At 35.3% G+C, this 22,485-nt stretch overlaps 2 protein-coding genes and 2 long non-coding RNA genes across 4 annotated transcripts; 1 reads left to right on the top strand and 3 right to left on the bottom strand.

The window, feature by feature from the left end:
* Positions 1-5,215: 5,215 nt before the first annotated feature.
* On the bottom strand, positions 5,216-7,572 carry LOC113323866 (bifunctional protein STORR-like). Its single transcript, XM_026572213.1, has 3 exons — positions 6,817-7,572; positions 6,406-6,740; positions 5,216-6,319 (listed from the first exon to the last, which is right to left on the bottom strand). Exons 1-3 carry the CDS (start codon positions 7,541-7,543, stop codon positions 5,696-5,698), a joined length of 1,686 nt encoding a protein of 561 aa, XP_026427998.1. The 5' UTR covers positions 7,544-7,572; the 3' UTR covers positions 5,216-5,695.
* An 811-nt stretch (positions 7,573-8,383) lies between these two features.
* On the bottom strand, positions 8,384-10,269 carry LOC113323736. Its single transcript, XR_003347795.1, has 2 exons — positions 8,805-10,269; positions 8,384-8,644 (listed from the first exon to the last, which is right to left on the bottom strand). It is a non-coding gene; the product is annotated as an uncharacterized LOC113323736 (long non-coding RNA).
* Positions 10,270-10,340: 71 nt separating this feature from the next.
* Positions 10,341-12,574, bottom strand: LOC113323654. The gene is made up of 2 exons (XR_003347755.1): positions 10,762-12,574; positions 10,341-10,601 (listed from the first exon to the last, which is right to left on the bottom strand). It is a non-coding gene; the product is annotated as an uncharacterized LOC113323654 (long non-coding RNA).
* Positions 12,575-13,246: 672 nt separating this feature from the next.
* LOC113325112 lies at positions 13,247-15,147 on the top strand. The gene is made up of 3 exons (XM_026573339.1): positions 13,247-13,278; positions 14,628-15,002; positions 15,118-15,147. The coding sequence occupies exons 2-3, from the start codon at positions 14,634-14,636 to the stop codon at positions 15,145-15,147; spliced, it is 399 nt and encodes a 132-aa protein (XP_026429124.1). The 5' UTR covers positions 13,247-13,278; positions 14,628-14,633.
* The last annotated feature ends 7,338 nt before the right edge of the window (positions 15,148-22,485 follow it).

The following is a 22,485-nucleotide window of genomic DNA, read 5'->3' as shown; positions in this document are numbered from 1 at the left end:
GATTCCCTTAGATGATCTCACCCACAACCAAGAGTTGCTGCAACCCAAAATCACAGACTTGATATAAACAAATCTGTCTCACATAGAAAAGTCTATCAAAGGATAAATCTGTCTCCCGCAGATAAACCCTAGGTTTTGTTCCGTCTTAAGATATAAAATCAAGGTGAACAGGAACCAGTTGATAATCCGGTCTTATATTCAAGAAGAACAACCTAGATTAATCAATCACCTTTCTACAATCCTTCCTGACTACACATGCGGTTTGTCGAGGAATCACAAGCAGTGAGACGAAGATGTTTGTGACTTATTTATCTTTCCTATCGGAGAACTCTCACGATCTCAAGCCAATCAATCGATTGTACTCGTATGATAGAAGATGCTAGATCAGATCACACAACTACGATAAAAGTAGTATCGGTCTGGCTTCACAATCCCAATGAAGTCTTTAAGGTGTTAACCTAGTTTTAGAGAAGAAAACCAAAAGTTAAAGGAGAATCGACTCTAGCGAGCGCACTAGTATCACACAGACGTGTGGGGATTAGTTTTGCACAATGCTAGATGTCTCCTTTATATAGCCTTCAAATCAGGGTTTTTACTTAGTTACAAAGCAATCCATATTCATCCTTGTCACACACAGTTGGGTAGACGTTTACTGGGTTTCTGAAAACCATGCCCAAACGTGTACGCGTATGTTGGTTCAACATAGTAACCCAAAAGGTTAAGCATATGAGCATTTCATATTAACCTTGTTCTTCTTCACCATAACTAGTTAAATTGACTCAAATGAACTAGTTAAAGAGTTGTTCAATTGCTATGAGATCTTATGTAACTACACAAGACACAATTGAAACAAAGATGATTCGATTCGATTGAATCGGCTCATGAATATTATAGCCACCGTTTGCATAAAGCATTCGTTAGTAATTGAAGTTTCATATTCAGAGCACATCTTTATATCATAACCTCTTAAGCTCACAAACAAGTTCTCAGACTTAAGTAAACCGGTTGAGTTTTCCAAACTTAGCAGAAATTCTTGGAAAGAGAACTTCCGCCAGTTCGCGGACTGAGTTCGCGGACTAAGCACACAAACGAGTTTCGGAAAATCCAGCAGAAATTCTCGGTTGAGAACTTCCGACAGTTCGCGAACTGAGTCTGCGGACTGGGTTCGCGGACTTGGTAAGCCAATTCCACAATCATTTGGATTTCTCTTGATCAACAAAGTTCGAAAACTTCAGTTCAAGGAATACATGGTTATGTAATATAAACTCTCATTCCAATCATTGAGACATTCTCAGAGGACGCTATGTAGCTGTTATTCACAGACCGTTTCACGTCAGAGCAATTCTCAAAGTAATTGAAACTTTTCATGACTTTCTTCACTAGGTAAAGATAACCTTGATCTAAGCGAAACGCTTTACCAACACATGATTTCGAGATATAGATAGGCGAGATATACTCGGCTCGAATCATCAAATGTGTATGATCTAGTCTATATAGCTTATGAATTTTGTCTCATAAAAAGTAGGAGATAGAAAAGATAGACTTTTGAGTGATAGATAAGTTCAAGTCTCCACATACCTTTTTGTTGATGATGTTCCACGGTTCCTTGTATAGATCTTCGTCGTTGTATGATGAATCTCTATGAAGTCCTTTATATCAACTACACTTTTCTATCCTAGTCCTAGACTTAGCTATGTAGGCTAGAAATCAAGACTCATAGTTTTGATCACTAACATTGACAAACATGCTTGAGATAGCAACGCATGCGAGTTCGACCGAGCTATGCTATAACAGTATTGTAGTTTAGGCATTAAAGATTTCAGTTTGGCTGAAGATTGAGAATGGATTAGAGATTGTTGGGTTCGGTTATAAGTCGAAGTGGTGCTGTTGATATAAGTGGCTGGTGGAGGTATAAAAACTAGGTGCTGGTGTTTTTAAGATCCGAGGGAGATACAAGTAATGGTTTTGTACAATAAATGGAACTGAAGTTGGTTTAATATGTGCACGATCATGGAGTTGTTGTTGAGGGTAATTGCAGGTTGTAGACCTAGTGTTGTTGTTGTTAGGTAGATTACTATTATAGCTAGCTGATTGTAGAATGAGTGCTGCTTAAAGCTGCAATTACAGGTAATCAAAGTTGTTGCTTGTAAATGAAATTCATTGTTTTCATATATTTGAATTGAAGTTTCTTTGTTAATCTAGTTGAGAATGTAAGAATTATAACTTAAGTGAAAATGAAATAAAATTGTTGCATGTTAGTCTTCCCAGTCAGCCTAGCTGACTCACCTGAATCATTCTTAGTGAGTGAGTTAACCCAATCTTGACTCATTTGACAAGAATAGTTAGACTTTGACTTCTTTGACTTTGACTTTGACTGACCAGACCCTGGACTCCGACCTTGACTTTAGACGTGGACCGTCAGTTGACTTGTGGAGTGTTACCGACCGTTAGTTAATTGTAACGGACCGGGACTTAGATTAATGTGCCAGAGTAGATGACTTGGGATTAGGACTACTTTAATTAGATGTTTTGGACCATTTATGGTCTGAATTAGCCGATGGCTTCTTCTACAAAGTTGTATATATTCTTAAGATTTAGCTAATGGACTATAGAACCAACTTAATTGAATTAGTAAACTCTAGATATGCTAAAGATAGAGAATGAAGAGGTTTAACGTCATAAATGGGCTTAGATTAATTAGATAGACTTGTATGGAACCATCCTTCTGGTCTTTACTTCTTGTCTTTAGAAACTCCCCACCTTAAAGAAAAATACTATTATCTCGACTAAATGCAAGTACTGCTCATATTTACAAACGCGCGAAAAAGCAACTCATTTCAAATGAGTTCGAAACAAAAATCTATATAATTTTCTATAATTAAAATCTATAATTTGTAGTTCTAGGTTCAACTATACTAATTTAAATTCTAACAGTTGACTAGGTCTATATTTTTCACATTAACTTTCTACTTTAATATATTAATAGTTCTAATTACGAGAAAAAGTATTCTTTTAGTTTCTAAGTAAAAATTTGGGATCTATTAGTTCACTAATAGAAGCAAGTTATCCTTTTATGAATAGTAATCCCCACATATAGTTGCCCTGTCTAGGTTCATGACGCCTGACAATGCTTTCCTACGGCCAAAGATAACACAAACTCACCAGAATTACAAACCTCACTATTTCCCTGTGCTGGATTATTTAAGTATCACTCAATTAAACACTAATCAATTTCTAAACTTCTATTGAAATTACTAAACTATTATGTAACTGGTTTCAACCTACAATTTTTACTTTATAAATTATAAAATAACAAATCTACAAAAACCAAAGAACAAACAATCAACATGTTATACAAAACAATCAAACAATTCAATTCATCTTTTAATTATTGATTGTTTTTAGTGAATTAAGATTTATCTCACAAACCCAACCCAACTCTAAACTATTCTAGTTCACTATCTTGCACTGATATAATGGTGAGCTCTGATACCAACATTGTAGCGCCCCCAAAGCTAGCAACTGACTTATCCTATATATTATTTATAAAATGAGGCACTAAGGTTATAAAACATCTATCTAAAACAAAAATAAAGAAGTTCTAAACAAAGATTAACCCAAATCTAAAACCCTCTCTGAAATATATACAAGAACTCCTCTCAGATGATACATAAATAATAATGAGTTGGTTTACAAATAGAATATAAACACAATATAAACATAGTAGAAGCTAACCAACTAACGGAACCAACTCCTCGACGCTTCCATCGCCACGTGCACATCTTGATTGGTCTCTGAAACTAAAAGTGGGAATGGGTGAGCACATCATCCCGCTAGAATGATTTAAAGACAATGCATATTTTACTGAAAAACGATAAAACACGGAAAACAGATAAAACATATTAAGATAATAAGTTGTACGGAAAATATAAAGTTCTACCAACCAATCCGGCACACATTCACAACATAAATAATAGTTGAGCGACGTATTCCATTCGTGTGGTAAGGCGTGACTCTTGCGGATTCATTAATGATTATTAAAGCACCCTGAGGTTTGCGGCCCCGTAGTCGATAAGATTGGTACCTTACCATTACCTCAATGTATGTGCACTCTACATAACAAGTATCTAAAGATATCTAATGTTGTTAACGATATAGAACCTATTCATGGAGAGTCATTTACATCGTTTAGGTTCAACAATCAGACATAAGATTCTCAACATCATTCTCCCCAAACACCGAAATATAACGTAATAGCTTTTTCAAAGTAATTTAAAAGAACAGTAAACATTCATGCATACAAAATAGTTCTCTCTATGAAAAGTATTCCACATACTTCTTTTACGCCTCATATGGTAATATTGGACACCTCAGTAACCACTTAAGGAAATCACTGGTGTTATCACCCAACTTTACCACTGTACTACAGTGACACCGGCAACTAGTTGGATCTTCAGTACCATTGAATTCAGGAAGCTTTAACTTTGCAGCAGAAGAATTCTTAGAGTTGTGTGTGGAGTTTTTACTTACATTACGGTTAACACTATTTGATTCATCATCACCTTCCTTGCTTCTTTATCAATGTGTTTATCTAAACGAGAATTAAAGGCTTCAAAAAATTCTTTTATGCTCTTGATCATATCTTCTTGCTGTTTTTTTCCGAAAGGGAAAGTTATATTAAAAAGAAAAAATTGAACCAAGGTTTAAAACCAAGGACAATACAGTGGTAATTACATACACATTAAAGTTTTCCAACTACTCCAAATTAAGCTAGGATCGACAAACTTGAAGGTATCCTTATCACAAGACCATAAGACTATCAATTGCTTAATCAAGTCAATAACTTCTTGTACACACTTATGCCTACCTCCAAAAACTCTTCCATTCTATTCCTTCCACAAGGCCCAGCAAATCGCATAATGAAGTATTTGCCACACTTCTCTTCCTTTACCACGCAACACATTGGAAGACCAAGCTTCAAATAAATGAAGTAAGGTGCTTGGCATAGGACTCCAATTTCTTCGTGCTTGCCACACTTCTTGCTGTGTTGTTAATGGGAAGAAGAAGAAGATGGAACAACAGGGTTTCGATCCTTCTTTCTACCTATTTTGTTAATGGATTGATAGAAAAGGGGTTGTGGTATCCGTAGAGGGGCGCACGACCTCTAATATCGTCGAAGGGACACTAATACCTTTGTTACAAAAGACTAACAATCTGTTTACATAAACAGTCTATGATTTCTTCATTCATTGATTGTGAATTTATACACGCATAGAGAAGTTACATAACTTCCTACAACTAAGGAATAACTGCATATGAAACTTACTAACATAATGGTTATCTAAATATAACCGTACACACACCTTAAACACAACAAACACCTATAATTCAGGGACGCGAAGACCCTGACTTATATTACCATCCATTACAATTCAAATCAAACTAAAACTCTAAACTAATACGAATACATCTACTAATTAATTACTGGCACACCTACAACACGTACATAACATACTAATTGGGCAACTTCGTACTCTCGCCAAGGCACAATGAGTAGTGAAACCGCGAAATCAATATGCAATTTCATAAAATAAAAAGAAATAGAGAAATACGGTGGCAAGCATCATGCTGCTGCTAGAAACCTGCATTCAATTCCCAATTACAAAGCGCAGCTGCAACTCATCCCTATTATTATCTAGTATTCTAGTTTGCGTGGGGTGACCAGAACATCTAGCGGCATTACCTTGCTGTTGAAAAAACCTGGTCTTACCCTCATGTCAATGTTCCCATCTGGTGCCTTCATCTCGAACTCAAGAATAAGACGAGTAAGAAGCAAATGCAAGACTTCTAAGGCAAACGATGCCCCCGGACATATCCGTCTACCAGTTCCAAATGGTACCAGTTCATAATGCTTACCCTTCACATCTATGTCACTGTTCAAAAATCTCTCAGGTCGAAATACCAAGGGATCATTCCACACCTTTGGGTCTCGTTGCATTTTCCATACGTTAACCCATAAGCGAGTCCCAGCAGGTATGTGAAAGCCACCAACCTCACAATCATCACTCGTCATTCGCTCCGTCAAGTTGCCGGCAGGGTATAATCGCATTGATTCTTTGATGATCGCTTGGATGTAGATGAGGTTAGGAATATCAGCAGCATCCACGGTAGGTGTATTATGCGATAACTTCTTCTTTTTCCTAAAGTGTTTATCTACTTCCGCTGTTGCTTTGTCCAACACATCTTGATGGTTCAACAACAAAGAAAGGGTCCATATCATGACTGATTTTATGGTGTCACTCCCACCAATTAACATGTCCTGCACATACGCAAAAAATAAAAAAATAAAAAAACTTATATAAAGGTGAAGTCCTTTAACATGCTTCTGTGAGATCGACGTGTTACCAAGATCATAGCTTTAACAGAGATTTCGGGGTTGTTTCCAGGAATCTGTGATTGCTCCATAATGGACAAGCAAACATCGATGAAGTCTTCTTCTTTGTGCTCCATAACAGCTCCCGGGTTTTCTTTAGAAATTCGATTCTTTTGGCGATGATCCTCAATTGCATTCCCAACTATTGCATCTAATTTCTTTCCACAGTTCTTCATCTTTCCTGTAAGACCACTCAATCGATCAATCCACCCAAGCCAGGGAACCACATCTGAAACGGCAAACATTGCCATAAGTTGTGACAGTTCATCCAATGCAAGCTTGAACTTTTCCTGGCTGCTTGTGGTACCTATTTTATTCAATTATTAGAATATGAATGATTTTATATCTACAAAACCGACATATCATTATTTACATTTACTCACCTGTGGTCACCGCATTTGATTGGAATCCGCCGACGATCCTCCCTATTACGTTAAAAGTCAAGTATGCTAACCAATCATCCATTCTCACAAGAGTAGTTGCAGAAGCAGTGTCACCTCCCTGTTTGTTGTTGCTGCATGACTCATGAAGCTTTTTAAAGGCGTTATCAACTTCAGAAACTCGCATATATTTCGACTTTTCTAATTGCTGATGAGAAAGGAGTCTATGTGTAGATATCTTTCGCAACTCTCTCCAATATTTTCCATAAGGTGCAAAAACATAAGATTCAGTGTCATACATCATAATTTTAGTCGCTAAAGAGACAGGACGATTCGACAACAACTTGTCGGTCATACCTGTAAAACACTCTTTTACCATATCCCAGCTACTAACAACTAGAGTTCTGTGACTACCGAGTCGTACACTAAAAATAGGTCCATGTTTGTCGGCCATATTACCAAGAGTTACATGAGTTAATTGATGTTCTCCCATGAAAAGAAGAAGATGTCCGATCACTGGCCATGAACCCGATGCTTCTGGTAATAAAGGAGTCGTGGTAATTGCACTACTTGACGATGAGGTTACATTGTGCTTCAAGTCCCTCTTCTTCTGTACATAGTAGATGATAATAGTTGAAAATGTCACTAGAAAAGCTAGTAGAAGAGTGAAAATCGAAGTTGCTTGATCATAAAAAATGTGGAAAGATTTCTTCATCATCAAACACGACATGATATGCACTGGAAAATACTGGATGTCTGAATTGCAGATTAGTGTTTAATCCCAGGGCATTTATATACTCACTTCGTTCCTTTTTAATAGGCTAGTAATTAATATATTACTAATACGCTGTAGCAATCTTGCTGTTCCAATTTTCATGCTCTTTTGTTGCAATTTGATTGTACATGGCCGTAGTCAGTACATTTCATATATGCTTGTTTAAATTTGAGTAGTACTTAGCTTTTTTAGCCGTATTCTTCATAAGCGGGGTTTGTTTTTTCTTTACATTTAGTGTCCTTTTGTAAATGGAGAGGGAAAGTCTCCGCCGTATGTGTGTTTGGCACCTATACTATTCCATCTCCAAGTTGCCCTTGGACATTTCAGGAGCTGGAGTGTTCCAAAGAACTTGGGTCATGCGAGAAACTATATAAAACTTGTGCAAAAATCTTGTTCGCGTCTATGTATACTTACTGTTCTTCCCGTTCGACGTACGCCTATTGTCACTACCATTGTCACTACGTCTATGTATACTTATTGTTCTTCCCGTTCTACGTACGCCTATAAAAGCCACATATAGCATGGTAACCTTAATCATCCCCACGAGGTTCTTGCATTACTCTCGTGGGCTGATATGCGACACTGCTCCCCCCCGACAATCAGACAGCTTTATAGAAAGCATCAGCATATTGCATCGATCCTTTATAAAAGATAGTATATATATATATATATATATACAAGTTCAATAATGCTGCTTTCGTCTAATCATTATCTTGTCTTCACCACTCCACTTTACATGGTCGATCATTTTTTTTGAAATCAAAAATATGTGCAGCTAAAATGTGATACCAATTATTCCTCTGTAATTAAGGCTAATTCCAAATTCAATAGGTTAACGATACTATCACAAAAGATTCAATAAAGAACATTCAACATTGAATCAATCCACTGCTTCATGGCCGATAATTTAATGCATTACCGTCTCTAATTACTCATAGGATAAAATTTTTGAAAAAAGAGGTTTCAAAAGGATATCCAATATATGCAGGGTATTTCTATCCAACATGTAACCATGTACACTATCGTGATCCTCTTACTTGTTTCATGCTTCAGACCCTGATAAAAACAAACCACATATGTAGTCAGATACCGGTATAAAATCTGAATTCACAAAACTTTAAATCCTACCCATAAAGCATTTCTTTTTTATTTTGATCAACGAAATTTACAAAACTAAACCATGAGCATAGATGCAAAATTCATAAATTTTCTTTACCAAAAGAATTAACTGTGAAGATGTGTGGCTTTTCTTCTTTTCTGATCAACCCTTTGTTAGAAATGCAAATCTAGTTTTTTCTGGATTCTCGCTCACAGGGTGCTCGGGTGTCTTCCTTTCTTGACCGAAAAATATTTGGACATCTAGGAAGATGCATTAGTTCCTTACACGATTCTAGATTATAACCTGAAAGCCTATATAGATATATATATATAGCTAACCGTACAAAGAATCCAGGAATCAACTTGACGGAATATAGTGTTATGATGAACACAAAATTGATGAATCATAGGAAGATCGAGCCTGAGACCAAAAAAGCTTAAGAACAGTGAAGAATGGGTGCTTATGTCATCACGACCGAGCATAGCCACTTTATCCCCGTCCTGCACTCTCTATCCCAATACTGCACAGTCTGCAATTTTCTCCCAACTGCTCCAATCCGTGAGTTGACGTCACAAACAGGATATCAATAGCATTTTGTGACAACGCTGTCACAAACAGAACACCAATAGCATTTTGTGCCATTTCATCCCGTTCACGACTAACTGGCTGCTCTGCACTATAGTAGAATGCCTTTTCCGGTTCATGAAAGTGCGAGGCCTTCTTATGAGATTCACCCCTTCCCCATGGTAAGCAACAACAGATGAGCGATCGAATGGGAAAATTGTCACCTTGAGTTAATATATATGCCATTAGTGTTTTTTTTTGTTTTTGTTTAATACAACCCATCAGTGTTGTTATGTTCTCCTAAGCTGTCGAATGTGCTGGCACAAACCCTTCATCACCTTAGCCATTTTCACCATAAATGAATGGTGGAGATGTTTCCAAGTAGAAGTTTGCTGCCAAAAAAGATCCATTAACCATAACCTAGTGTATATACTTGGTAAACTTTAAAACTCTCATTGAAGAACTGCATTTGACTTTCACATCTATCATCCGTTTCTTCTTTAGAAATTAACCTTTTATTTTCCTCTTTATATTTGCGACCGGTAATTATGCGATCGAAAAGATGATGGGGGGAATTTTAAAGAGATACAGAGACTAAAAGCCGAAAGAAAGAAAAATAGAAAAAAAAAAAGAAACGTTTTCCCAAAGTTGTGTCAAAACAAAGAATCAGAACCAAAAGAGACTTCAAACTGTATTGTTTATCTTTATTTCTTTTCCCTTGTAACTCTGTGTAATGTATGCGCATCCAGTTATCAATTTTAACCCCCTTTTTCAAAAAAAAAAAGTTAACCAAGATGTTTGTCTCACTACTTCGAAAGAGCTGTTTCATGAAAGTTTCGAAGTCTCATCTTTTTCTTCTTCTTCTTCACCAAATTATTATCCAACTACCACCACTCGATCACAATAAAGATAAAGTGATTGAAACCATGGAAAGAAGTGAATTCTTACAACCACTACTCGATTTAAAGCCAACAATTGGAAGACTCTGTGAACAGAAGAAACACAGAGGAAGGGTTTGTCGCAACTTTACATGGTCGATCATTTTTTTTGAAATCAAAAATATGTGCAGCTAAAATGTGATACCAATTATTCCTCTGTAATTAAGGCTAATTCCAAATTCAATAGGTTAACGATACTATCACAAAAGATTCAATAAAGAACATTCAACATTGAATCAATCCACTGCTTCATGGCCGATAATTTAATGCATTACCGTCTCTAATTACTCATAGGATAAAATTTTTGAAAAAAGAGGTTTCAAAAGGATATCCAATATATGCAGGGTATTTCTATCCAACATGTAACCATGTACACTATCGTGATCCTCTTACTTGTTTCATGCTTCAGACCCTGATAAAAACAAACCACATATGTAGTCAGATACCGGTATAAAATCTGAATTCACAAAACTTTAAATCCTACCCATAAAGCATTTCTTTTTTATTTTGATCAACGAAATTTACAAAACTAAACCATGAGCATAGATGCAAAATTCATAAATTTTCTTTACCAAAAGAATTAACTGTGAAGATGTGTGGCTTTTCTTCTTTTCTGATCAACCCTTTGTTAGAAATGCAAATCTAGTTTTTTCTGGATTCTCGCTCACAGGGTGCTCGGGTGTCTTCCTTTCTTGACCGAAAAATATTTGGACATCTAGGAAGATGCATTAGTTCCTTACACGATTCTAGATTATAACCTGAAAGCCTATATAGATATATATATATAGCTAACCGTACAAAGAATCCAGGAATCAACTTGACGGAATATAGTGTTATGATGAACACAAAATTGATGAATCATAGGAAGATCGAGCCTGAGACCAAAAAAGCTTAAGAACAGTGAAGAATGGGTGCTTATGTCATCACGACCGAGCATAGCCACTTTATCCCCGTCCTGCACTCTCTATCCCAATACTGCACAGTCTGCAATTTTCTCCCAACTGCTCCAATCCGTGAGTTGACGTCACAAACAGGATATCAATAGCATTTTGTGACAACGCTGTCACAAACAGAACACCAATAGCATTTTGTGCCATTTCATCCCGTTCACGACTAACTGGCTGCTCTGCACTATAGTAGAATGCCTTTTCCGGTTCATGAAAGTGCGAGGCCTTCTTATGAGATTCACCCCTTCCCCATGGTAAGCAACAACAGATGAGCGATCGAATGGGAAAATTGTCACCTTGAGTTAATATATATGCCATTAGTGTTTTTTTTTGTTTTTGTTTAATACAACCCATCAGTGTTGTTATGTTCTCCTAAGCTGTCGAATGTGCTGGCACAAACCCTTCATCACCTTAGCCATTTTCACCATAAATGAATGGTGGAGATGTTTCCAAGTAGAAGTTTGCTGCCAAAAAAGATCCATTAACCATAACCTAGTGTATATACTTGGTAAACTTTAAAACTCTCATTGAAGAACTGCATTTGACTTTCACATCTATCATCCGTTTCTTCTTTAGAAATTAACCTTTTATTTTCCTCTTTATATTTGCGACCGGTAATTATGCGATCGAAAAGATGATGGGGGGAATTTTAAAGAGATACAGAGACTAAAAGCCGAAAGAAAGAAAAATAGAAAAAAAAAAAGAAACGTTTTCCCAAAGTTGTGTCAAAACAAAGAATCAGAACCAAAAGAGACTTCAAACTGTATTGTTTATCTTTATTTCTTTTCCCTTGTAACTCTGTGTAATGTATGCGCATCCAGTTATCAATTTTAACCCCCTTTTTCAAAAAAAAAAAGTTAACCAAGATGTTTGTCTCACTACTTCGAAAGAGCTGTTTCATGAAAGTTTCGAAGTCTCATCTTTTTCTTCTTCTTCTTCACCAAATTATTATCCAACTACCACCACTCGATCACAATAAAGATAAAGTGATTGAAACCATGGAAAGAAGTGAATTCTTACAACCACTACTCGATTTAAAGCCAACAATTGGAAGACTCTGTGAACAGAAGAAACACAGAGGAAGGGTTTGTCGCAACTGATGTATTTGATCGGAGGGATGTGTGCTCGGCGTAATTGTTAAAGCAACCAAAGAGTCATCATTAAAGCAACCGAAGAGTCGTGTCGGTAATTCCCAAAAAGGTGTGCCGAAACGTCGGGAAGACTATGAATCTTTTGATTTATTCTGTTAGCTAAAGACCGTTTACCAAAATACATACCTGTTTAGTTTAGCTGGGCACGCAATGCTATAACATAAAGACGTGTCTTTTCAAATTACAGCCTAATCCTATGCGTAACTGCACAAAAGATAACCAAACGACGCATCAGTTCCAATTAAATTTCCGGGAAACGTATGGGGTGATTGGGCTACCATGTCGGCAACAATATCGACCTATAAACTCCACGTGGCTGCCTAATTTTTCAGGAAACATGAGGATTCACCTGTGTAAAATGGCGTTTTTGTGTCTCACATCAGAGTCCCCCGTTATCGGTAGTTGGATCATTGACCACACATAACGGTCACTGATATGGAAAAAAAAGGAAAAATTCCGAGAGCTTAGTAAGCCGTCTCTGATATGGAAAATTTATATACCACCGATTCAACGACCCTTGACCAGCAATGTAGAACTGGTGCTTTTCTGGGCGAGAATGTTCGCGCCATTTTGCACGGTCAAGATATGTTTAATCTCGGGATTCGGAATAGCAACTTCGGTATTATCGGCCCATATATATATCTCTTCACATATCACTCTCTCTTCACTTATCTCCTTCGCTCTCTCTCTCTCTCTTCCCTTATCCTGCAGAAACCCTCTTCTCTCTCAACACCACCGAACGAACCAGCAGAAACTCCACCATGAATTCATCGGATACCTAATAGAAATTCGATCTACCTTCTGCGTATTTGGATTTTGTGTAATTAGGGTTTAATTTACAAACAAAATAGGTAAGTTAGGGTTGCAGTTTAATTTTTTCAGTTTTATTTGTTTTTTATCATTGGTTTTTAATTTTTTTCGTTTATTCTTTGATTTCAGGTTAATCTCTCAATTCAGAGTTTCTAGAGTTTGATTTTACAAACAAAATCAGGTGAGTTAGGGTTTCAGTTTAATTTTTATTTCTGTTTTATTTGTTTTTGTATCATTGGATTTTAATTTTTTGCGTTTATTCTTTGGTTTCAGGTTAATCTCTCAATTCAGAGTTTCTAGGGTTTGATTTTACAAACAGCAGATACAGTTGATGTCAACAGTTGAGTAGGATATGATAATTATTTTGTTGGTTAGGTTTTGTTGTTGATGATGAATGATGGTAGGATTTGTTTGGTAGAAAGGCTTGAGGAATTTTCTATGTGTGTTGATAACTTGATGGTAGTAAGTTATTTGTATGTCTTCCTTAAATTGATTGTTCTGTAACTTTGGATTTTGGCATGTGGAACTGTGTTGTTTCATTAGAAGGCTTGTATTATATGGTAGAAAATTCGTTGAGTGGAGTGATTGTATGCCTAACTAAGACATTTTTTAAGTTCTTTGGTGTTGATTTTCCTTATAAGCATCTACTCTACTGATTATGTGGGTTGAAGTGGTGAGTTTGGGGTTATCATTTCTCAAAATCTCTATTTAAAATTAAGTTCTAGCTCATTTGCAGATATACATAAGAGTCATAAAATGAGTTCACTGGAGGCGTTCATTATGTTATGTACTGATTTTGGACTTCCATTTGATTAGTAGAGGATTGTAAATATTCAAATAATTAAACGATAGTTACATCATATGGTTCAGAGCAAAACTTCCATTTTGGACTTTGACATGAAAGACTTAGGCCCTGCTGATGTCATATTAGGTATGAAGATTAGAAAAACTTCTAATGGCTATAGTCTGAGTCAGTCTCATTATGTTGAATCCATACTTAAGAAATATAATCAGTTTAACTGTAAACCTGTTTGCACTCCATATGATTCTTCTTGCAAACTCATGAAGAATAAGGGTGTAGGTGTTAACCAACTTGAGTACTCGAGAGTCATAAAATGAGTTCTAGCTCATTTGTAGATATACATAAGAGTCATAAAATGAGTTCACTGGAGGCGTTCATTGTGTTATGTACTGATTTTGGACTTCCATTTGATTAGTAGAGGATTGTAAATATTCAAATAATTAAACGATAGTTACATCATATGGTTCAGAGCAAAGTTTCCATTTGGCAGAAATGCTTCTCATGTTTTCTTGTTTCGGTTTATTTGTTTTGGTAGAATATTTGTAGTTTGATTGTAAATTTAACGGATGCATTATAGTTTAGTAATTTAGAGCAGCTTGCAATGATTGAAAATTTTTCTAATCAGATGTTTATAGTTTCTATTCTTCGGTGTTAGTATTGATAGTGGTATTATCTCTATAGGTTTTGTGTAATGGTTGTTAATCTTTTTCAAAGTGATTTTCTTGTAGACAAATATGGCAAGACATCCTATTGGTGGTAGCAGCAGCCGATTCAGGTCTGGAAGTACTAGGTCTGCTAGTACTAGATCGCCTACTACTACTCCTAGCGCTAATGAAGTGAACTGGCCAAGGGGGTTGCTCAATTCACAAGGCTCTCCATTAACTGATGGTGAACACACAGCTGGACATCCAAGTGTAGGGAGTCAACGTGTGTCTTCGTCAGATGGTGACGATTCTCTAAGCCAAGGTACTGGGAATCAAGCAGAGGGACATGGATGGCACGATGCTTTTCATCAGGAAGATAATGATCCTGGCGATACGAATGAAGCTCCGTCAATTTTGACAACTGTTGGAGATGATGAGTATTGGAACGGAGAAACTCGGGTGAGATTCATTTTATTTCTTCTTATATGTCTCTTATAGTAGATTCCATATTTATTATGTTAGCTCTTTTACTTTAGTATTAATTTTATTTTCTACAATTGGTTGTATTTCCAAGAGCACGAGAAATGGGGATACGCGTGAATGAACTTTCCCAACACCTTATAATTCCACTGGTGGAAATCATGTAGCTCCCCCTGCGCACATGTGAGTTGACAACAAACCTTGAACCTTATTATAGTTATCATCACCCCATCTAATATTATTAGTTGTTAAGTTACATATGTGATGTGCCCTTCTAGAATACATACAACTAAGGTTTGATTTGTCAAATTTACCTCAGACATGATCACCTAGATTAGGTTATGGTTATGGTTGTAGTTAAAATTATGGTTGAATCACAGAGAATTTGTATGTATGGAAATGATGCAGCAAATGAGTTTTTAGCACTGTTAATGATGAGGTTGTTGAATCTGCTGGTCGTGGTTCAGGGAAATTGAGATTGTTAGTGATGATTGAAATGATTGCAGCTATCAGTGGATTGGAAAGTAAGCTGAGTTTATGATTGTGTATAACAATGAGTTTTGCTTGGATTATATAAGCTGTTCAAGTGATGTGAATCATAGTTGTGGTCTTAATTAGTCTGGTAGAATGGAAATAATTATGGTTTGATCCCTGCAATTGATGAGCCAACGGTTGTCTACATGACCTATATCTAGGTTTAATCTGTCAAATTACCTCTCACATATGTGCTTCCAGCTACTCCAGGTACCCATTGCTAGAATGTCTGTCAAATTACCTTACATTGTTGTCTACATGACCTATATCTAGTAACTTATTTTGTTCTATCGTGTATTATGTACTGAACAAAGTCATTGTGTTGTTGTTGATTTGCTTTGCAGGAAGTCGCATGTGAACCAAGGACACAACACATGGAGGATCTGCTTGATATCATTTGTGAAGTATTGGCTAATTCATTGTCATCGGAGGAGCCTAATTATAATTTTGGTTTTTTTATCAGTTCTCTATTGGTTTAGCATGTTGTTGTTAGAATTTACTAGCTAGCTTATGTATTCTCTGAACTCAGTATTTTATCCACTTTTTGTGTAATTTTGAACCCAAAGGATAAATTGAATATGAATGTTAAAATTCTCGGTTTGATTACAAATTTCAGTTAAATTTGAAGGTGGATTTGAATTTCAGTGGGGATTTACTTGACTTGACTTTGTAATTGACTTCAATTTGACTTGACTTGAGTTTGACTTGACTTCTGTTTGACTTGACTTCAATTTGACTTCAATCGCAGTCAGATTAATTCAACCATTCAGGCATTTCAGCAAATCGGAATCTATTTTTTTATATTGTAATTCAAATCTACGACCGATTTCACGAGTCAGTGTCCAGTTACGTTTAGAAGCGGTCTCAGTTCAGAGACCCACGGCTTAGGGTCGTCTAATTAAAAGAAGCTTTATCAGCGACCCCTTCAGAGGCCGTTAGAAAGGGTCGTTTAACTCGGATATATGACCTGTCCTGACGGTCGCGGAACTTCTGTTTTCCACTAGTGATTGTTGTGGTTCTGCCATGTCAGCAAAATCATTCCCCTTTATTTTAAGAAGAATTGATAAGGGTTGATATGGGACACTGCTCCAACACATGATCGAACACCATTAGAAAGAAAATGGACCCACCATTACAAGATGTGTCATTCGGAAAATCTATCTGTAACTGTTTCGACGTTCTTACCAGCAACAACAACGACAACAACAAATGCGGTCAGCAAGACAATCAATATTACGAGTAGTGAATCGCAAGTGGTACTTCATGAGTTACATGATTTTATAGCTCAGATGAGGAGTGAAATATATAAGGTCAAGGGTGATAAAGGTAGCTTGGAGAAAGTCATTCAAAATTTTGTTTCTGGTCATGATGCTTCAATAAAGAAAATCAATGATGTTGAAGTGATAAACTTTTGGATAAGTAGCTGGTGCAGGATGGGATTGTACGAGATTGATTTTGTTGGGGAAAGCCAATTTGGGTACCAGTTGATCCAAATATCAAGCCGAACAAGAATTGTTTTTTCATGAATGATACGAAATGTGGTGAAGGCATAGAAGTTTGGACGAGCTTTCTTGAGGATAATATGGCTAAGTTCGAGCTTCACCTAAGTGAAATCCTTGAATTGACTTGATATTGCATTATCTACATGTGTTCCGTAATCATGATTTTCTCCATTTCCTTTTCCGTACTACACCAAAACCAGGATTTGTAACAGTGCAACTTGTCACAGTTTATTTTTCAGTCACAGATATACCTGTGATAAGTCCTGCAACAGTTATAATTGTTATTAAATTTTGTATTCGAGATAATAATTTGGAATATTAAATTCTTTTATTAGTCACAATAATATTTGTTGACAATTTTACAGACAATCACAATTATAATTCAAAGTGATGATTCCACCCAAATATTTCACCACATCTAAAACAACCCCAAAATTATAACACTTTGAATTTTGCTTATCACTAAATTTTCCACATTTGTACAAACTAACAATTATATTTCATTTCTCTAAATCAAAATATAATTTTCCTTTTCGTTTGAAGTTTCTTAATATTAGAAACAGGATCAAGACCAAGTCAACAAGTCATGACTTTATAGAAATTTGACTTTGACATATCTGCTTCTTCCGAAGACGGTGAAAATTACCAGACTACCCTTATCGGAATAAGTGCAATAAAAATTCCGAAAATTGTGAAAATGACCAGACTACCCTTACCGTAAATAAGTAAAGTAAATATTACAGACTGTGAAAATGACTATTTTAACCTTATTATTTTACCATATTACCCTTAATGGAAAAAAGTGCAACAAAATATTATGCAGACTGTGAAAATTACCAGACTACCCTTATCATAAATAAGTGGAGTAAGTATTACAGACTGTGAAAATAATCATATTACCCTTAATGGAAATTAGTGCAATAAATGTCATGGAAACTGTGAAAATGACCAGACTACCCTTATCGGAAATAAGTAAAGTAAATATTACAGACTGTGAAAATAACCATACAACCCTTATAAGAAATAAGTAAAGAAAATATTACAGACTGTGAAAATGACCATTTTACCCTTACTGGAAATAACTGCAATAAATATTTGGAGACTATGAAAATGACCAGACTACCCTTATCAGAAATAAGTAAAGTAAATATTACAGACTGTAAAAGCGACCATATTACCCTTACTATGAAAATGACCATATTACCCTTACTAGAAATAAGTGCAATAAATATCATGGAGACTATGAAAATGGCCAAACTACCCTTATCAGAAATAAGTAAAGTAAATACTACATAATATGGAAATGACTATTTTACCCTTACTGGAAATAAGTGTAATAAATATTCTGGAGACTATGAAAATGACCAGACTACCCTTATCAGAAATAAGTAAATATTACAGACTGTAAAAATGACCATATTACCCTTACTAGAAATAAATGCAGTAAATATCATGGAGACTATGAAAATTACCAAACTACCCTTATCAAAAATAAGTAAAGTAAATATTACAGACTATGAAAATGACCATTTTACCCTTAGTGGAAACATATGCAATATATATTATGGAGACTGTCAAAATGACCAGACTACCCTTATCGAAAATAAGTAAAGTAAATATTACAGACTGTGAAAATGACCATATTACCCTTACTAGAAATTAATGCAATAAACATCATGGAGATTATAAAATGACCAAACTGACCTTATCAAAAATAAGTCAAGTAAATATTATAGTCTTTGAAAATGAACATTTTCCCCTTATTGGAAATAAGGTTAATAAATGTTATGGAAACTGTTGAAAATGACCAAACTACCCTTATCGGAAATAACTAAAGTAAATATTACAAACTATGAAAATGACCATATTACCCTTAATGGAAACTAGTGCAATAAATGTTATGGAGACTCTGAAAATGACCAGACTATCCTTATTAAATGACCATATTACGCTTAATAGAAATTAGTGCAATACTCTGAAAATGACCATATTACGCTTAATAGAAATTAGTGCAATACTGTGAAAATGACCAGACTACCCTTATTAAAAATAAGTAAAGTTAATATTTCAGACTGTGAAAATGACCATATTACCCTTACTAGAAGTTATTGCAACAAATATCATGGAGACTATAAAAATGACTGAACTGCCCTTATCCAAAATAAGTAAAGTAAATATTATAGTCTGTGAAAATGACCATTTTACCTGAGTGGAAATAAGTGCAATAAATGTTATGGAGACTGTGAAATTGACCAGACTACCCTTATCGTAAATAAGTAAAGTAAATATTACAAAATGTGAAAAATGACCATATTATCCTTAATGGAAATTAGTGCAATAAATATTATGGAGACTGTGAAAATGACTAGACTATCCTTATCGTAAATAAGTAAATATTACATATTGTGAAAATGACCATATTACCTTTATTGGAAATAAGTGCAGTAAATATTATGGAGTCTGCGAAAATGACCATTTTAACAGTCTATAATATTTACTTAACTTATTTCCGATAAGGGTAGTCTGGTCATTTTCTTTGTCACCATAATTTTTATTGCACTAATTTCTAGTAAGGGTAATTTGGTCATTTTCACTGTCAGTGATATTTACTTTACTTATATCCGATAAGTATAGTCTAGTCATTTTTACAGTCGCCATAACATTTATTGCAGTTATTTCCCCTTAGGGTAAAATGGTAATTTTCACAGACTGTAATATTTACTTTACTCATATCCGAAAAAGGTGGTCTGGTCATTTTCACAGTCTCCATAATATTTATTGCACTTATTTCCAGTAAAGGTAGCATGGTCATTTTCACTATCTATAATATTCACTTTACTTATTTCCGATAAGGTTAGTTTGGTCATTTTGACAGTCTCTATAATACTTATTAAACTTATTTCCAGTAAGGGTAAAATAATCATTTGCACAGTCTGTAATATTTACTTTACTTAGTTTTATAAGGGTAGTCTGGTCATTTTCACAGTCTCCATAATATTTATTTCACTAATTTCCAGTAAGGGTAGTATGGTCATTTTCACTGCCTGTGTGATATTTATTGCACTTATTTCCAATAAGGGTAGTTTGGTCATTTTGACAGTCTCCATAACATTTATTGCACTTATTTCCCTTAAGGGTAAAATGGTCATTTTAGCAGAATGTAATATTTACTTTACTCATATCCGATAAGGGTGGTCTGTTCATTTTCACAGTCTCCATAATATTTATTTCACTTATTTCCAGTAAGGGTAGTATGGTCATTTTCACCTTCTGTAATATTCACTTTACTTATTTCTGATAAGGATAGTCTGGTCATTTTGACGGTCTCCATAATATTTATTGCACTTATTTCCAGTAAGGGTTGTATGGTTATTTTCACAGTCTGTAATATTTACTTTACTTATTTTTGATAAGGTTAGTCTGGTCATTTTCACAGTCTCTATAATATTTAGGTCACTAATTTCCAGTAAGGGTGGTATGGTCATTTTCACCGTCGGTGTGATATTTATTGCATTTATTTTCAATAAGGGTAGTTTGGTCATTTTGAAAGTCTCCATAACATTTATTGCACTTATTTCCCCTAAGGGTAAAAGGGTCCTTTTAGCATACTGTAATATTTACTTTACTCATTTTTGATAAGGTAGTTTGGTCATTTTCACTGTCTTTGTGATATTTATTGACTTATTTCTAGTAAGGTTAATATGGTCAGTTTCACTATCTATAATATTTACTTCACTTATTTCCGATAAGGGTAATATGGTCATTTTAACTGTCTCCATGATATTTATTGCAGTAATTCCTTATAAGGGTAATATGGTCATTTTCACTGCCTGTGTGATATTTATTGACTTATTTCTAGTAAGGGTAATATGGTCATTTTGACAATCTGTAATATTTATTTCACTTATTTCCGATAGGGGTAGTATGGTCATTTTCACTATCTCCATGATATTTATTGCACTAATTTCTAGTAAGGGTAATATGGTCATTTTCACTGTTTATACGATTTACTTCACTTATTTCCGATAAGGGTAATATGGTGAGTTTCTTAATTTGTAATATTTACTTTACTTATTTCCAAAATGATATATTTCATCTTCAGTTTATCCGAATGAGAAAGTCAGGTGTAACTCTAGCAATCTTGAACCTGTGATGTTCAAAACTGATATATTTCGTCTTTAGTTCATCCAAACGAGAAACCTAGGTGTAACTCTAGTAATCTTTGAACCTGTGATGTTCAAAACTGATATATTTCGTCTTCAATTCATCCGAACGAGAAACCCAGGTCTATCACTCAAGTAATCTTTGAACCTGTGATGTTCAAAACTGATATACATCGTCTCCAGTTCATCCGAACGAGAAACCCAGGTGTAACTCTAGTAATCTTTGAACCTGTGATGTTCAAAATTGTTATATTTCGTCTTCATTTCATCCGAACGAGAAACCCGGGTCTATAACTCTAGTAATCTTTGAACCTGTGATGTTCAAAACTGTTCAAAACTGATATATATCGTCTCCAGTTCATCCGAACGAGAAACCCAGGTGTAACTCTAGTAATCTTTGAACCTGTGATGTTCAAAATTGTTATATTTCGTCTTCATTTCATCCGAACGAGAAACCCGGGTCTATAACTCTAGTAATCTTTGAACCTGTGATGTTCAAAACTGATATATATCGTCTCCAGTTCATCCGAACGAGAAACTCAGGTGTAACTCTAGTAATCTTGAACCTGTGATGTTCAAAACTGATATATTGAACGAGAAACCTAGGTGTAACTCTAGTAATCTTTGAACCTGTGATGTTCAAAATTGATATATTTCGTCTTCAGTTCATCCGAACGAGAAACCCAGGTCTATAACTCTAGTAATCTTTGAACCTGTGATGTTCAAAACTGATATATATCGTCTCCAGTTCATCCGAACGAGAAACCCAGGTGTAACTCTAATAATCTTTGAACCTATGATGTTCAAAACTGATATATTTCGTCTCCAGTTCATCCGAACGAGAAACCCAGGTGTAACTCTAGTAATCTTTGAACCTGTGATGTTCAAAACTGATATATTTCGTCTTCAATTCATCCGAACGAGAAACCCAGGTCTATAACTCTAGTAATCTTTGAACTTGTGATGTTCAAAACTGATATATTTCGTCTCCAGTTCATCCGAACGAGAAACCCAGGTGTAACTCTAGTAATCTTTGAACCTGTGATGTTCAAAACTGATATATTTCGTCTTCAGTTCATCTGAACGAGAAACCCAGGTCTAACTCTAGTAATCTTAAACCTGTGATGTTCGAATCAGATATATTTTGTCTTCAGTTCATCCGATCGAGAAACCCAGGTCTAACTCTAGTAATCTTTGAACCTATGATGTTCGAAACTGATATATTTCGTCTTTAGTTCATCCGAACGAGAAACTCAGGTGTAA

This window comes from Papaver somniferum, chromosome 11, assembly GCF_003573695.1.
Source record: "Papaver somniferum cultivar HN1 chromosome 11, ASM357369v1, whole genome shotgun sequence".
In the NCBI taxonomy this organism is placed as follows: Eukaryota; Viridiplantae; Streptophyta; class Magnoliopsida; order Ranunculales; family Papaveraceae; genus Papaver; species Papaver somniferum.
The sequence above is the reverse complement of the archived record's forward strand: the minus strand, read 5'-3'. Positions and strand labels throughout refer to the sequence as shown.

Excerpts from the sequence above, each read along its gene's own strand:
- LOC113323866 (XM_026572213.1), bottom strand. The coding sequence starts at position 7,543 with ATGTCGTGTTTGATGATGAAGAAATCTTTCCACATTTTTTATGATCAA. Across the intron at positions 6,741-6,816 it reads ATCAAATGCGGTGACCACAG|GTACCACAAGCAGCCAGGAA; the intron begins GTGAGTAAATGT and ends TGAATAAAATAG. Across the intron at positions 6,320-6,405 it reads CTGTTAAAGCTATGATCTTG|GACATGTTAATTGGTGGGAG; the intron begins GTAACACGTCGA and ends GCGTATGTGCAG.
- LOC113325112 (XM_026573339.1), top strand. The coding sequence starts at position 14,634 with ATGGCAAGACATCCTATTGGTGGTAGCAGCAGCCGATTCAGGTCTGGA. Across the intron at positions 15,003-15,117 it reads ATTGGAACGGAGAAACTCGG|AGCACGAGAAATGGGGATAC; the intron begins GTGAGATTCATT and ends TGTATTTCCAAG.